Source organism: Pelophylax lessonae (genome assembly GCF_965119305.1).
Source record: "Pelophylax lessonae genome assembly, chromosome: 1".
Classification (NCBI taxonomy): Eukaryota; Metazoa; Chordata; class Amphibia; order Anura; family Ranidae; genus Pelophylax; species Pelophylax lessonae.
Genome location: NC_138768.1, coordinates 716,039,477 through 716,057,455, shown reverse-complemented (window position 1 = coordinate 716,057,455; position 17,979 = coordinate 716,039,477). Strand labels below are relative to the sequence as shown.

Sequence of the window (17,979 nt, the reverse complement as noted above, 5' to 3'; positions counted from 1 at the left end):
TTTGCAACATAGAGAAGCGTGCCCTCCTTTTACTGGTAATTGTTTCTAGAGTATCACATACTTGTCCAGAGACTAATATTGGAAAGGGCAGAAAGGCTTATACTACTCACTTATATGACAGCAAAGGTGAGAAAACCAAAGCAATCAGAATTTTACTGAAATCAAACCAGAACAAGGATTCGTAAAAATCCAGCAATGGTGAAAAAACACAGTCATACAAACATGTTGCTATGCATAGAACCCAGTTTGATGTCTGTGTGTACTTTTTACTCCTGGTATACTGAAAAACGCCTGTGTGATCTGAGTGATCATTATGGATTACTCGAAAGCTACGTTCTATAATTAATCGTAAGTGTAATAATGTTTTTTTAACATATGAATAGATACAAACTTACAAATAAAGGCTCTGCACTACATCGCAGCCAACTAGAACCCTTTTTTTCTTCAAGCAGCATGTACTATGTAATCATTTAATATTGGTCACAGTAATTATGTTTTCACATTTACACCAAGGATGTACATCTATGTTAGCCATCATAAGTCTTATGTGATAACTGCTATGTGCAGACAATAAAGCATGAAAAAAACACATGCTTTACATGGGAAAGTAACAATGAGGATCAGGTGGCCATATTTCCTATTTAGAAACTTATAGGAACAATGCCCTTTTTTTATTCCTATTTTTTGATGAAGACCAAACATGAAATATCTTCTGAAAATGGTACAAAAGCTAGCTACAGATCAGGGCCATATGGGTTTCAGTCTTGGGTAGTCAAAAGTGAATGAGGCGGGGGACTATGTGTGCTAAGACAAATTGTGAGCATCAAAATTGTGCCAACAGTTTACTCTATATGAACACACAGTAATGTATGGCACAATCCACTAAAACTTTCTCTTTACATTTGCTTTTTAAAATAACAAATGTATTACTATAGAAACTAGATGAAAGATTTAGGATCCATTTACACCTCTCTGTTCCTGTGTGTTAACACAGGTTGAGTCATGCATTAGAATGTGTCGCATTAAGGTAGCCCAATCATTTTGAAGGGGCTGTCAACACACAGGAATAGGCATGTAGAATTTTTTCTGACACAGTGTATCGCAGCACATGGCAGTGTTACTGTGCAGCAATGCATGTGAATCAGAGCTGTGTTGTCCTAATGCACGTGGGTGCAATTCAAAATGAGTGTCGCTGCAACACACTAATACACATAATACATGTTAATCGCGCCTGCATCATGGTACCGATAATAAATGTGGCAAATTAGAATCTTCCCGTGCCTCAATCCCAGCTGCCTATCTGCCTTTCTAAAGAGAAGCAACTGTGCCGGACTCCTCAAGTGGGGAAACTCGAAACACACTTGAAAAGAAACACAGGAGGGCACAAACGCCTATGGCGTTATCACCAACATCATTTTTTAATGTTATAAAATTCCCAAAAACATACTCAAACATGAGAAGATAAGAGCATATCAAGTCACAACTCTAGCACAGGTGATGTCCTAAGTGTTGTGGTTGGAAAGCTGATGTGTTTCAGGGGACAAGCCCCCTTCCTCAGAGCTCCTTGGGGAGCAATTTTTTTTGGGGGCAATTTTATAAAATAAAAATGATGTTTGTGAAAATGCATTAGGAGCCTGCGCCCTATAATCTGACTACAAAATAAAATTTTCTTTAACAATCTTTCAATCAACCTAAAGCAGAGTTTAACATTACATAAAGTCTTTAAAATGTTGTCTCTCCCCCTCCTTCTTACACAAATGGTTAAACATTTTTATTGTTATGCTCTTTTTTTGGTTTCCAGCTTAGGCCAGGCCCCTCTGCCTTCTGGGATTGCTACTTGACAGATATCTCGCATTACTAATCATCAACATCGCAGAAAACCTGCGATCACTTGGTTGTCGGTCAAGAGCACAAATGCTGCCAGATGCTAGAGTGGTAATCTGCCAGGGCTGGCGGCATTTACACTTACGCAAAGAAATCCTGCCATGCATGTACAGATGTTCCGCCAGTCTCTGCTGGCTCCCAACGTGCTGGATTTTATACACTGGTGGTGCAAGAGGGGTGGGTGGAGGACGTACATGCAGCAGTTAAGTTCCATTTTAACACACACTCTTGGAGTGCCTGGTCATGCAGGAACAGCAGCCAGATCATAATATAGAAAAAATACTTTGCTTTTACTATTTATATACTTGGATCAAGCTACTCCTAGAAATATTAGTATATTTATCCTTCTGCACTTATGCTACTGATATTCAAAACAGAGGACATTTTTTGCTCGTCTTCCTGTAGTACAGCTGACTGCACACTGGCATAATATATTTGATGCTAGAAAGGTCAGAGTGGCACCTTTTCTCCGGGCTGCAGGTTTCCTATGGGGACATCAGTGAGCAAAGCTGGGCTTGAGTCATCACACGTTTCTGCTCCCTGAAGCGTGACCAGAGTCTTCTGTGTCAGATTGGCATCCTGCCCTGTGAGAGACATTGTTTTCCTGGGTTATGACACAATACATAATTTGCTGAAGGTCAGGCTCAGGTGATCCAAGCCCATAAAAAAAAAGAAATGATTTAACACTATGACTGCCACTGTGTTTCTTTTACCATAAACTGCATTTTCATAGTTGGAGTCGTGTCAGCCCTTCCCACTGTTTTATGCTAAACTACTTATCCACTCTTAATGTCTTCATGTCCACAGCATAAGAACTAACTGACTTGATCTTGAAGTACATAAAAACAGACAAAAAGGGATAAAACTAGAGAGGTTTGTAAGTAGAGTTCACATACACTTTAAAAGAAATCCCATAATATTCCTAAATAGATTAATGCAAGACTGGATGCTGTATGGGTATAGCTGGCCAAACATGGCTTAATTTTTTTTTCTTCAGTCAGCTGACTGAATGAAAAAAAAAAAAGTAACAGGTTTCCCCATCCACACATTTGAGGTGGATGCGGGAATCCTCCGTACTCTGTTGTTTTATTCTGACAGCGGGACCCCCCCCCCCCACTGTCAGAATACAGTGATCAGCACTGCAGCGGATTAGCTGCATGTGTGGATCAAAGCAACATTTTCCAACAAGCCTGTTCATGAGAAGTTAACCGTTACAGCGACTTCTCATTAATGAAAATGGGCATAGATATCCCTCAGTAGGATCCCTCTATGGCCAGCTTCAGTTTTCTCCTTTTCCATATAGAGCAGCCTTTATCAACATTTTCAACACAGAGGAACCCTTGAATCAATTTTCAGATCTCAGGGAACCCCTGCTAAAAATTACTATATTTATAATTCATGATACATTAGTGTGATGGTCAGTGAGATGAATGTTCCTTACACCTGTGGACATTGTGAAGAATTACCTTCTTGCAGATGGTTAAAATGATCAATGGTGTCAGGGGGAACTTATTTGAGAGGCAGAAATTGCTCAAGGAACCCCTAACAACCTCTGGGGGAACCCTAGTTGAGAACCACTATAGGCTAAAACTACAAAACACACCTGGTTTAAGTCCTGCAGTCAGTTTTACATCCTTGATGACCGTCTCCTCTTGAGATTGTATTGTTATCATTAGGCAGTAAATTTCATTATTTAGTGCAGGCGGCTCATGACGTAACAGGACAGACAACTTAGGTGTTCTAGAAATAATCCTAGATAAAAAAAAAAAAAAAAACAGATGGTTAGATACCATTAGATGTGACATTACATTTTAAAACCGATATAGACTTCATTCAAGTATTCCTCACATGGTGCTGGCTTGGATTGTGATACTGTCCCAATGTACTTCAGTTTCTGGTAGTTTTGGTCTTCGCTTAAAAGAGCGTGACGCCTGAACTGCCTCTTGAGCCGAGGCTGCATCTCCTCCACCCCCTCGCCAGTTCAGAATCACACAACGACCTGTTTCACTCCCCAGGATTAGATCCACTGATGTAATCTGACAAAAAAAAAAAAAAAGATATTAACATCTCAACAACAATAAGATATCAAATATTCATGAGATGGTTTAAGAATAACTCCAGGTGGAGAAATCAATGAATAGATTACTAATGCCATCCAGAAAACAATGAGAATAAAAAAAAGTCAAAGTCTACTTTGTTTACCTCAGTTTTAAGTAATATGCTGCAGCTTTGATTTGGCACAATTGTGGGAAATTGACTTCTTAGCGTAAAGCATCAAAAGAATCATAGACATGGAGATGTCCATGTCTCTTTGAACTTGGGCTTCAACAGCCATGCAGTTAAATTCAGAGACTGAGAAACAAAATGGTAAATTGGGGCTTGGGAAAGCAGATCCAGACAGCTTGGCAGGGTCTATGGTGGGTTTGATAGAAGTCTTACTACCAGGTCATCATATTAAATCCACCTAGGCCAATGCGCAGCCATGAGGGTCACCAAAATATCCTCCATCTCGATCCTGCAGTGTAGGTTAAAAAAGGGGGAGGTTTTAGGGGAGGAAACGCACAGATCATGGTCTATTGATCCCACAAAGCTACCAGAACATCCACTGCTTCTGTCATTGGATCCTAGTACCTGGGCCCAACCAATCCAGTTTGTCTTTGAAACTGGAAGACCAGGAGATCCCCATCCAGGGTCCCCCTCTTGTGATCCCCAGGTGTAGAGATCACTCTCCCAGGTGCAGACATTACCGGCTGAGAATTGGTTACACCTGGAGTGTACACAGATGACAGGGCAGAAATGTAAAGTGCCCAAGGCAGATCGAAGATTGAGGTTTCATGTGACTCCTTGCAACAGGAGCAGCCACATTGAGATGTTTTCTCAAAGCTGTATGGTGGGAGAAAGAGAGCAGAGTGCATGAGTGACAGTATATCTGGTAGATGATGTCAGCATTCTGTCCCACAGCGCTAGTTCCTTCAATGACAGAAACTGTGAAAATGGAGAATATAATAGCACCAAGGGGCCAATGAAAATGAACCAAATCCCAGTGCTCAGCCTGACTGGCCTACTCACTAGGTGAGTCTTCAGAGACAGTGGCTCTGAATCTGGAAAAGTGCTTTGCAGCTAACATTTACCAGAACAGAGTCTGGAAAATGCCCCCCATAAAAAGTGCCCCGAAGGTCATTCTGAAGGTAGCACACAAACGTGCAGTTTAGTGGAGCCGTATATGGTACAGTCCAGAAAGCACAAGCATGACCATATCAATAGCTTCGAGGCACAGTGGAAACTTCCTTCAGCAATACATTAGAGTCTTGATTGAAGAAAATGTGAAGATGACAAAAAAGGCCAGAAAAATCACTGATTAAAGGGATTGTAAATGTTTTTTAAAAACACATTATAATTACAGGCTCTGTGCAATGATTTTGAACACAGTAGCTCCAATCCTACTCTATCGGGGTCCCCAATTGGCACCCCTGGCTCCTCCCCCCTGCAGAGTGCCCCTGTAGCAAGCCACATGCTGCCTGGATACAAGTATAAGGGGGGATTGGGGGGCTGCACACAGAAGTTTTTTTCACCTTAATGTAGAGAACCTTTTACTTTACTAACACTTTAATTTTTACAACAACAAAGCTGAAGAAAGGATGTCTATCCTGCTAGAGCACTGGGACCTAGGTGTGCTGGTAGCAGAATGGATTATACTCTGGGCTTGCCTACAATTTTTTTTAATCAAATATGTTTAATTAAGTAAAGCAAGCGTACAAGTTTGAAGAAGTCTAACAATACAATCCAGAATAACATATAGCTTATATCAGAAGGGGGATGTCCATTACAGTAAACAAAAGAAGACTTGCATATGACTAGGGATGATCGAACTTTTCAAAAGTTCGGTTCGACCAGAACACCCAAACTTCCTGAAAGTTCGGCAGAGATTTCAGAACCCCATTGAAATCAATGGGACCCGAACTTCAGTAATCAAAAAACACCATTTTGAAGCCCTAAAACCCAATAAATGCCCCTAAAAAGTGCCTAGGGTTCTGGGTCATGCCCCAGGGACTATTAATCACACAAAAAAAAGTTCTTAAAAATTGTCATTTTTGATAGAGAGCCAATTATTGAAAAAATTATATATAAAAAAAAAAAAAAAAAAAAAAAAAAAAAAGATTTCTTTGGATTTAGTGTCTGGGGGGTCTAAAAAGTGTACCTGTGAAGTTTCAGCTCTGTAGCATGTCCAGAACCAGAAAAAAAAAGTTTGTTTGCATTAGAATTGCAATAGAACAGGGATATGGCTCCGCTATTTTCACACCTTGCCGGTTTTGTAGCAAGCCTTTTTTGGGGGTTATTGGAGGCAGGCATAACATCAGAACTTCTGTGTAGGGGTATATACACACACACACGTATGTATATATATATATATATATATACACACATACACATATATAGGTGTGAAAGTAGCAGAACTCTATGCTTGCGCTAATGAAATAATTAACACCCATATGGCTTCTCTGCTATAACAACACCTATATGTGTGTATGTGTATAAATACATACAAGTGTGTATATATATATATATATATATATATATATATATATATATATAAATATATATATATATATATATATATATATATATATATATATATCCCTATACAGAAGTTAAGATGTTTTGCCTGCCTCCAAAGACCCCCAAAAAATGCCCAAAAAAAAACACCTGCTGCAAAAACAGGTTAAAACATGCTTGAGCTGAGGCCAGAATGATGTGTCCCAGATCAAAAACGCCTCGAAAATGTTCGAAAGGCAAATGGAAAAGATGGGTTATCCATTAATTGGGCCAGCGGGCTATGTAGGGACAAGAGGGACAGAGACTGTAAATTTCGATGCAAACAGGGAAGAACCTTATGGACTAGCGGGGGGGGGGGGGGGGGGGCACAAGTTTCGAAGTCTAATATTGCAAAGGCGGTCCATTCTGCGGCTCTAGGGTGAAGAGGAGAGGCATCCACTTCCAACTGAACCCAATGTTTATTCTGATGTTGGTGAAACCAGTCTAAAACGCAAAAAAGTGCAGTTTTGTTAAAAAAAAAACTCATCTGGTAAGCCTGCACCTCCAAAATCTTTTTTTTTCCAACATAAGATCCTCTGGCTACGGCTACATTCACACCTGAGCGTAGCGTTTTCGCGCGTTTTTTACCGGGATTTTTACCGCGATTTACAGGCGTTTTTTGTGCAGGCGTTTTTAGATTGAATAGAGACCAATGGAAAACGCCTGTAATCTGCCCAAAAAGAAGCTCATGTACTTTTTTGAGCGTTGGGCATTTTGCTCACAGCATCAAAACACTCAGATGTGAACAGGGGCCATTGAAATGAATAGGATTTGTCTTGTTGGGCGTTTTGAGAGCTGATCCAAGAGCAGAAAAACTCCCCAAAAACGCCTGCATGTGAACGGAGCCTAAGACCAGGTTTGGATGTCTTCCATATATTTGCAAGGTAAGGCCATGTAGTTGAGTAAAAAATGGCTTCACCAATGGGGAGAGTTTGAAATAAATACAAAATGTTTTTTAGGTATAGTGCCTACAGTTTTTTGTTAGCAGTGCTCCATCCAGTATAATGCCTTCAATATAAAATAAAATAAATAAATGATTTTGCCAGATTTGGGCATGCAAATTATTAGTGCATTGTCAGTGAAGATAAAATAGTGGAAAGATTCTGAGAAAGAGATCGCCCATAGAAAACTGAATCCATAGTTCCTAAACATAAATCTATGAATTTTGACCTTTGAGTAAATAATACGTGCGTTAATTATTATTATATATAATTACTACATTAAGTGTTTTTTTTATAATATTATATATATATATATATATACATACACATACACACACACACACACACATATATATATATATATATATATACACACATATACATACATACACACAGGGCAAGACAAACCCCAGGCGCCAGGTCGCCATGGTGACCAGAAACCGCGTCCTGGTGCCTGGGCTGCCGCCAGCCTACTCACTGTAACTCCTGACTGAGTGCCCGGACATGCAGCTCAGAGGTCAGACCTTGGTGAAGGGTGGGGAGGAGGGGGACCCGGCAACCTGTGTGGCCTTTACCTGACCTAGCAGGTGGACTGTCACTACTCTTAGAGGGACCTGGAGGTTTTCTGGTGGAGGATGGAGCACGGGGCTGCCTGGGCTGTGTGTTCCGGTGTCCATACTGTGACATGCTGAGCTGGTGTTCTATCGAATAGTGCACTTCTTGGAAAGTTGTTTACAGTGTGCTGTGAAGTGGAGGAGGGGAGATGAGGCAGGTATGTTTTAGAAGAATCCTTTTATGTACTCTGATATTATTAACAATTACCACAGGGTGACTCCGCCACAGTAGAGTCACCCTGGGGGACACACAGGTAGGCAGGAAATAGCTGCAAAGAGGCAGCAGAAGATCAGCAGCTCTGGGATACTTCTTTCATCTTTTTTGTATTTTATTTAAAGTGTCACAAAGGCTTTATTTAGATGTGCAGTTGGGTGGTAAAAATGTGCAGTAGAGACTTGTTTTTGCCACCCACCAATGGTCACCTTTAAGCTACAATAAGCAGCAGAGGAGTATGTTACATGTCGCAGTCACAATGCATTTGCATAACAAGGAGTTTCCCCTATAACAGGTTTTTTGTGTCATTCTTTCTGGCCTGCCTATAACCCTGACGTAACGGCGTATGGAGTTATTGACTGGCCGCTCTGCTGTAAGTTAGGGTGCGCAAATTACTTACCCTTTCTTACTGGCTCCTAACTTTCTTTAGCGGCCACCTAGATTCATAGCAAATTTGTCAAGCTATATATATATATATATATATATATATATATATATATATATATATATATATATATATATATATAGCAGAGTTCACCAGAACCCCCTATAAACATACAATTCACAGGCTCTCTGCTGCTCGGTACATAAATGAAATACACAGTATTGTCACTGACCTCCATTTTCTTTCCAACATCTTCAGTTTTGGCCACAAATTTAAATGTGAATTTTCTGGTCTTTCCTGGCACCAGGCACATTGTCCCCTGTACGGACTGCTCCAAAATATCGCTTGTTTGGTACTGCTCTTCCACAACACAGAACTGGTTATATTCCTGTTATAATGTAACATCAGAAATACATATTTAAAATTATGTATCGTAAATTTTTAGGCCCAGCAAAGTTTTCAGTTGGGCAGTCTGGGTCCTACTCTGACAGTCACTTTGTATTGATGAGTGAACCAGTTTAAATACCAGCCAAGTCAGCAAATGCTAATATTTCTATTCTAATAAATGTATGAATAAAGATTTGTGTAAGTGCGAAGCCATACTTAAACTGTGTACACAAGGCCTGAAAATTGGTTGAAAACTGTCGGTTAAGTAGGAACCAGCCGACTTTCAGCCTGTGTGTACAGCTGTTGAACAAGCAAGCTGGAAAACCAGCATCTGATCAGCGCTCATTGCCAATGGCTGCGAACGCTGATCACAATGTTCTGGCGGGGAGCAGTCCCCCTGTCACAACACAATAGCTCAACAGGGAGATGGTTGTACTAACATTGGATGTGTTAGTACAGCGATCTAGAAGATTGTTTTCGTTCAGCCCACTGGAGCTCCTGTGTGCCCAGCATTAGGAATTGTGAGTGCCTGGGATTTCTAAACTACAATTTCCTGCAGATCTACATGCAAACATTCAGTTGTATAAAAAAAAAATGGTAGTTTCTCCTAATTTAACATCACCACGTAAAGGCACCGTGTTACCCATCTAGCCTGTACTCCTATTACTAGTAAGAGTTTGAGCAGGATAACAGAAAAGTTTGGAGGTGTAGGGAAATGATTTATTCTTCACTAGTTTATCATCTGGTGACTTATTAGCAGTGCCTTGCTAAGAAGTTAGAACTGCTGATATGGCTGTCAGTCAGTCACAGCATTGAAGTCAAGAAAATAATGTCATGTAAGTTATTTTTGGGGGGCACAAATGCACAAATGTGGAAGCATTGATTTGTAAAAGGGGCTTTAAGAGCTGTGACCTCTACCAACTAACAATGATGTGCGGCTCTTGGGTGATGCTGACCATCACTGCTCTAAGCCCTGCCACCTCCTTACTCAAAGTCCCCCCCCCGTCAATATCATCATTCAACTAATGCCAGAGCCTCACTCACTCACTGAGGCTCAGTTATTTGTTATGCTGGAGCCCGTACCAAAATTCAAATATGACAAAGTGAACTTTAAAGCAAATCTGTCAGCTGTTAACTAAATTCTGCTCTTGCCATACACTGCCATTTGTAGCTCCAAATTTTGATCTAAGATGTGCCCCAAAATCAGCGTTTATTTGTCACTCTCTTTTACTAATTGCATGATGATGAGTGGACTGGGCTGCGTCAAATCTCTATGGCGTGTACTTGAGGTTCCCTAGGGTTTGGCCAAATTTTGAGATACTCAAGGTTTCATAATGTTTAGTAACTCCGTAATGTTTTTTTTCGAAAGTACTACTACACACTGCACAAATTTAGCATAAGAAAGATAACTGGTGTATATTACCTGGTTACTAAACCCAACACAAAGCTTGGAGAAGCGGATTGGATGTGGACAATCTGTTTTCAGATAAACATACAGCTCAACCGGAGTATCAACATGAAAACTTGGGGCCAGGAACTTGGTCTTGCATTGCACTAGAAAGGAACAGACAAATGGTAGTAGAGATCCAAAAATGGCAGGCTTATTAAAAATATACAGGAAGTAAAAAGTGTTATAATGTACAATAAATCAGGACTTCATATGGTAAGGTACGTTTAGCTAAAATGATAGCTGTGCTTCATAATCCTATGAAACCTTTAGAGAATTTGATAAATTATTCTGGATTACACACACATCTGTAAAAATCAACTATCATGTCCCTCACAAGCTGGGGTTTGAGGCATTTTGTGCCTTCCATCTCCAGACTCATAGCCTATTATACTCACTAGACAAAAAATTTATTTTTTCTACATACTTACCTGTACAATCCATTTCTTGGAGTACATCACGGCACACAGAGCAGGCTATATACTTATCTGGGTTATTAGCCACCTATAGGTGAATGGACACTGGCAGATCAAACAGAAAGTCCTCCCCTACATAACCCCTCCTATACAGGAAGTACCCCAATTTTCTAGAACATTTCTATAAAAAAGGGGGAAGGACCATTGTGTCCAGTGATGTACTCAACAAAATGGATTTTACAGGTAAGTATGCAGGAAAAATAAAATTTTCTGTATCGTCCATCACGGGACACAGAGCAGGCTACATAGCAAACTATCTGGGATGTCCCAAAGCAATACCCTTGAGGGGGGGGGAGCCACCATCACAAAAAATGCCGGCAGAGAAGGACTTACTCTGCTGTTTGCAATATACTGAGGCCAAAGTCAGTATCCTCTGCGGTTTTGACATCCACATGGCAAAAACCCTGAGAATGTATGAACCAAAGACCAAGTAGTGGCCTTGCAAACCTGAGCCACTGATACTTGATAGCGGATAGCCCAAAATGCGCCCACACACCTGGTAGAGAAGCTCTCCACAGAAAGGGTGGGGTTTTTCCCTTTCAAACCATAGGCTTGAATGATTAACTGGCCGATCCAATGAGAAATAGTTGACCTGGATGCCGCCTGCCTTTCCTGAGCTCTTCTGGCAGCACAAAAGCAGAATTCAAGATCTGTGCCGACAATTCAAGTGAACCCTGACCGCCCAAACTACATCCAGAGTATGTAGCAATCTTTTTCCTGCCAATTGTGGACTAGGAAAAACAAAGGCAAGACACTGCCCTAATTCCAGTGAAAACTAGAAACCACTCTAGGCAAGAAAGGGGGATGAGGACGCAACATCACCTTATCATGATACAAGACCAAGAATGGCTCCTTACAGGAATGATCCGCCAGCTCAGACACTCTTTTTGCTGAAGTGATAGTAACCAAAGAAACCACCCTCCAAGTCAAAGGACTGACGGAGTTTCTCAAATTGGTTAAAAAGGTGGCTTCTGCAAGGAAAGCCAAGACCAAATTCAAGTCCCAAGGACACAAGGGTGGCCTGACAGGCAGAACTGTCTGCTTTACATCCTGCATTAAGTATGAATCAAGGGGTGTGAAACAACAATCTCTAGAAAAAAATGGATAAGGACAAATCTGACACTTCAAGGTACTTAAAGCGGAGTTCCACTGGTTTTTGTGTTTATTAAAAGTCAGCAACTACAAAAAGTGTAGCTGCTGACTTTTAATAAACACATGCTTACCTGTCCCACGGTCCAGCGATGCGCCCGGAGGGAGCCCCGGTTCTCTACCTCTTCTCCCCATGGCACTGGCATCACTAGTGTGGGCACCCGGCTTTGACAGCTTGCGGCTTCACAGCCTGATGTGCAATCTTCTGGGACCTCTGATGTGTTCCAGAAGATCGCAGGGCGGGAGGGGGAGAGTAAAAATTCTGCTCGAACCGCCTAGGTGGCCTGAGCGGAAGTGGGAGTGGGTACCTGTTGAATCTAGGTACCCGCTCCCCCCCAAAAAAAAATTGCATGCCAAATGTGGCATGTCAGGGGGTCAGGAGGACTTAAAGCGGAAGTTCCATTTTTGAAGGGAACTCCGCTTTAAGACCAATCTCATTTCCCTTTCCTATTGGAGAAAGAAAAAAAAAAAAATCTCCCACTCACCTCTCCACGGGTGCCACTTCCTGGCTTGATCCCAGGCAAATAAGATTTCCAAGTCCTGTAATAGAAACTCGCTGAAGACAGCTCCCTGGTGCTCAACATCGTGGAGATAACAGGACCAAAAAGAACATTAGATCTGGCTGGACCGGAAGTGACTAAGGAGCGTCCCCCACACGATTCACTGTACCAAGCCCTCCTGGTCTAATTCGGTTCACACTATTATCACTGTTACCACATCCCAGGTTCTTCACAAAAGATGCAGTAGTTAAAACAGAGGGAAGGCATAGAATAGGGAGAACTGGTCCCTAAGTGTTACCAGTGCATCTACCCCTATTGCCAGGGGGAATTTCATCCCAGACACAACTTGTCTAACTTGTTGTAAAACCTGGAAACCATTAGATCTACCTACAGAGTTCTCCAATGCTAGCAGATTGCCAAAAACGTCTCAGGATGCAGGGATCGCTGTCCCAGTATTAGTCGCTGACGACTAGAAAAAAAAACCCCTGCCAGAGACGGCACCTGCTGTTCTGCCCCAGACAGAATGTGGTTCACCTTCCTGTGCTGCACGACTCCTGGTGCCACCCTGGTAGTTGATATATGCCACTGTAGTGGCATTGTCGGATTGAACCTACAACTGGTTCGTCCGATAATCCAGAGTAAGGTGTACTGCCCGAAGTTCCAACATATTGATGGGCAGTATTCGCTCCTGTTGAGACCAAGTCCTCTGAACTGTAGCCACCCTCAAACCTCCAACCAACGATAGAGACTGGCATCAGAGATTATCATCTTCCATATCACTGAAAGGAAAAATTTCCCCTTCTCCATTCTGATTCAACCATCAATTCGAGCTCTGCAATATCCCAAGGACAGAGCCCTACAGCAATCCAATGCTAGGACCTTCATGTTCCAGAGAGAACAAAAGACCTAGGGTAGTACTGCACATAGGGAACCTGCTTCAACCTACATATAATTGCAGAAAAGTATCGAAGGATACCCCTTGCTTCTTACATTTTGCTTTAAATCTGGAACCAACTGCTCCCTGAGCAAAGAATATTGAGGTATACTGAGACTGAAGTCCCTTGCGTCTTCAGCAAGTCCAACACCGGGGGGCTAGGAGCTTTGTAAACCCTCAGGGTCTGTGGTCACCCCGAAGGGCAGGGTCACAAAACAAAAATGGCGACTTTCTACTGTAAATCGCAGAAACCTATGATGAGCCTGGAAAAAACTGGCACATGAAGATGTGTTATTGATGACTACAGATACCCAAAATCTGCCTTTTGCAGAGAGGCCATTACTGATCGGACCGATCCCATATGAAACAGTAGGATGTTAAGAAATTTGTCTAGTGCCTCGAGATCTAGGATAGAACATTGTATCAAGGATCATGTTGTTTTCATGATTTGTAAGTAGTTTTTTGGCTTTTTAATAAAATAGTATATACAATATCACACTATTGGAGCTCTCCTTCTATATCATTACTATACGGGCATGGCTGACTGGGACATAATAACGGGAGTCTGACTCCATTGGAGGATTCCCCTTTTTCCAGCGTGTTCTAGTGTTTAGTTGAAGACCCTATCACATCACCCTGCAGAGGTCTGTTTGCAGGTGTAATTTGACCATTCTAGAAATAGATGGTCCATTATATTTGGTAAACATTTCCATTATTAGGTGACGGGTGTCACAGGAGGGTTCTTCTGTCTTTGGTGATGGAATTCTTTCAAAGCATTTCCTTTCTGGATTCATATACATAGAATTCACGTGGACTCACTTCTAGCACATTTTATCTAACTGATCACTATTTATATGGGATGTCACAGGGACATTACCCGTATATGTTTTACTGTTTAAGATTACTGCATTGACTCAACTTTTTAGGTTTAGTAGATGTTTTAATATGGTTAGATCACATGGTTAGTCACGGTCACCCACTGTATTTTTGATTTATCACTTTAGCGTCAATGCAAATACGCATGTAAATATGCAACTCAATGCAAACAAGCATATACGTATGCAGTCTAATACAAGCAAACATAAGTATGCAGTTCAATGCAAATATGCATTTTTGCAAGTATGCAAACATGCGTTTATGCAAGTATACCTTTATGCACGTATGCAAGCAGGTGTTTAAGTTTGCAAGCATGATATACTATGCTGCACCTGCCCAACTGCACCTGGCCCCATACTAGTTTTGCAGGATTAGCCAAGCACATATGCATCCAATGCAGCCTCTATGCTGTTTCAGGGCAGCCTAAAAGTAAGCCCCTGCAATTCAAATGCACGCTATACTGGAGACACATCTTCTTAAAGTGCAGATACCTGTACAGTGATGTATCGACAGACAGTTGTACAAGTTCCCAGATTAAGCAGTATATAAATTAGGTCTTGTCTGGTCAGGCAGCTCTCCTATAGGAAGTGCTCACACCTCATTATATAGTCATAGGCTTGCTGATCCTTCAGCCCACATGGTATTTCAACAAAAAATGGGCGCCCTTCTACTTCCTGCCTATCCCGACAAGAGTAGGCCATACCGAGCGTTTCCGCATCCTCTAGCGGCTGGAGGAGAAACTGCAGCCCAATACCCCTGAGAAACACACAGAGCATGACCAAACAGCACATTGCCCCCAGAAAAAGACCAGTCAGTTAAAAAAGAAGATACTGAAAAAGCAGGCTTATCATTCCTACTGCAGGACTCTGAATCATAACAGGAGTCCAACCTTCACCCATCACGGCGGTCTCGGCCATAAAAGACCTTCAGGGACTCGGTCCCCCTAATCTGGGGTCCATCCCCTGGACCTGTTATAGCACCCAGCTGGAAAGCTCCATTTTAGCTGACAGCTTTTTTCGAATAGATCTAATTCTGATGGCTAAATGCACTTGCTAACCCCCCTAGGTAAAAACCTACACGGTCAGACCCTTGCCCAATAACCAGCCAGGTTTTCTCATAGTATGGAGACTGTTGTGATAGCCCCAGTACACTAGAACAAGTTTGCTATCTCAGGCTTGATTTGGTTTTCTAATGAAATAAAGCGCTCACGGTGGAGGAAAACATTATGTTTACACTTTTGCCATTTCAGGGCAACATTGTACAAAAATAAACTCTCAAAATGTGGTGTTCTCTGAAACTCTTGTATCGACACAATATGCTTGTTATTGGAGATGACTGAAACAGAGTGGTAAATAATAGGTTTAAAACTATAAAAGACTGCGTAAAACTAAATTAAATGAAAATCGAAATACAGTATAATATACTAAAGATCGCAATATGTTTTAACTCCAGGTGATACATACCAAATGGTACAAAGTCCTGAACCTCAATGGTAAACACATTGCTACCCGCTAGAGAAACTCTGTCTGCCCAAAGCCGTTGAGCAGTTTTTACCATGGAGGCATCACAATCTGGCTCTGGCTCCGGACTTTCGTTCTGCAAAACAAGGAGATTACATAGTAAGGCACATACTTGCCTTTATCAAGAAACATTCTCCACTTATCTCTGCTGGTGAACTCACCATTAACACATTAATCAAGTTCTTCTCAATCCTGGACTTCTGATCATCTTTCAGTGTTGAAGCTGTTTGCAGAATTGAGAATCTATTATACAATCTGGTGAATTGAACTTGTATATACAGACATTTTATTTCTCAGTTAAAGAGGTTGTATATCTCTGACATGAAATATGAACAAAGCATATCCCTCTATAGTGTGTACTTGTCTCAACCCAGAGCACTATGTAATTTCTGTCTGCTGCCTTGTTCCTCTGACAACTTTGAACAGGTTTTTCTGACACCAAGGGGTAAAAGGTGACAGGGGAGGGAGCTTCAGCACACAGCCTGTGATTGACCATCTCAGTTTTGTTTCTGTGCGCTGTGTGAAAGGGGGTGTGTCCCTTCCCTCCAATCAGCTTTCAGAGCTCTTCTCACTGAAATCTGCAGAGTAACTTCAGTTCCCCGCCCCTGCTTGCTGAAGCTCAGAAATGCTGCGTAAATTCTGGACTTTGAATGGCTGTAGAGACGAGAGGGCTCCAGATAAACCTGGGGCTAGTCACTTTACTGGGTATATGTAAGGGTTTAGTACCACTTTAAGCAATATCATGTTAGCATCTTTAACACCCTAGAGTAAAAGACATATTAGCAGGGCTTTTTTTCAGCGGGAACATGGGGGGGGGGGGGGACGCAGTTTCAGCACTGAATATATCTAATGGCAAAGGGTGCTGGGGTGTGCTGTAGGATCCTTTGATGCTGACTGCTGGAGTATCTATTGGTGCTTTCGGGGGGTGTATTGTTGAGGGAGGGTCTATTGTTGCTGGGAGGTCACGTTGCTCAGAGGGATCTATTGTTGCTGGCATGTCTGTTAATGCTAGCTTTTGGTAGATCTATTGTTCCTGGGGTGGGTCTGTTGTTGTTAGGGTGTATTTTGTAGCAGGAGGTCTATTGTCGCTGGAGTGATCTATTGTTGCTGGAGTGATCTATTGTTGCTTGGGGGGGGGGGGTATTGTTGCTGGCTGCAGAGGATCTATTGTACTGCTTTTTATAATATCCTTAAAAAAATCCATACAAATTACTTAGCACCACAAAATGATACTTGGTTCTCTTTTCTCTAAAAGGAGCAGTACTGGGAGGTGGGTAGGGGGTGGAGACATGGGGTGACTTTGAAGACGGGAGTCCCTGCACCTCTTCTCTGAGAAAAAAAAGCCCTGCATACTAGGGTTGATTTACTACAGAAATATAATCTGTTCACTTAAAGGGGGGGGGGGGTCATAGTAAATAATGTACAAGGTACAAACAAGAAAAAAAAAAAACCTTTTTTTTTTTTTTTTTTTTTAATTTGATGGAGTGATTAAAGTGAACACAACTTCACAATATTTGCAAAGCCCAGCAAACATTTTAAATCACATTGCACTGCGAACAACCCCTACTCCTGTAATAAATTAACCCCAAAGTTCTCCATGTAATAAACCCACTTAGTGTCCCTAATTGCAGTTTGCACAATTGAACGTTTCATAGTGCACTCTACAATTGTGCTTTTTTTATACCACCAATCTACTTTAAGTAAAAGGTGTGTAAATACCCATTTGTATTATTTTCTGTAAAAAACCTACAAGTCTTGTTAATTACACTCCTATAGATTTGGGTTTGTGCTGTGAATGATGCTTTTTAAAAGTATATATAAACTCTTACAATGTACGTCTCTTATTTGCTGCCTTTTGGTCTGTTTGATATACCACTAAAAGCATTTTGCTATAGATTGTTAAAGTGCTTAAAAAATACTGCATGCTTAGCTTTAATGTTGTAGATATCTGAGAAAGGAAGTGATTGAGTAGTTTAGTAAAACAAAATGAGAGGGCTGACACTACTTGCAGCTTCTTTAGTGTCGGTTCACATATGTGCGGCTGTGGCGATCGCATGTA

General features: G+C 41.4%; 1 protein-coding gene across 1 annotated transcript in view; it reads right to left on the bottom strand.

The window, feature by feature from the left end:
* The window catches only part of TRAPPC11 (trafficking protein particle complex subunit 11), an 82,462-nt gene that overhangs the window by 28,357 nt on the left and 36,126 nt on the right, over positions 1-17,979 (bottom strand). The window contains exons 16-22 of the mRNA XM_082243437.1: positions 16,082-16,143; positions 15,864-15,996; positions 10,442-10,572; positions 8,864-9,019; positions 3,733-3,920; positions 3,488-3,636; positions 2,347-2,468 (exon numbers count right to left, since the gene is read on the bottom strand). Coding sequence (XP_082099563.1) covers positions 2,347-2,468; positions 3,488-3,636; positions 3,733-3,920; positions 8,864-9,019; positions 10,442-10,572; positions 15,864-15,996; positions 16,082-16,143 — 941 coding nt within the window. The remainder of the gene's footprint in view (positions 1-2,346; positions 2,469-3,487; positions 3,637-3,732; positions 3,921-8,863; positions 9,020-10,441; positions 10,573-15,863; positions 15,997-16,081; positions 16,144-17,979) is intronic.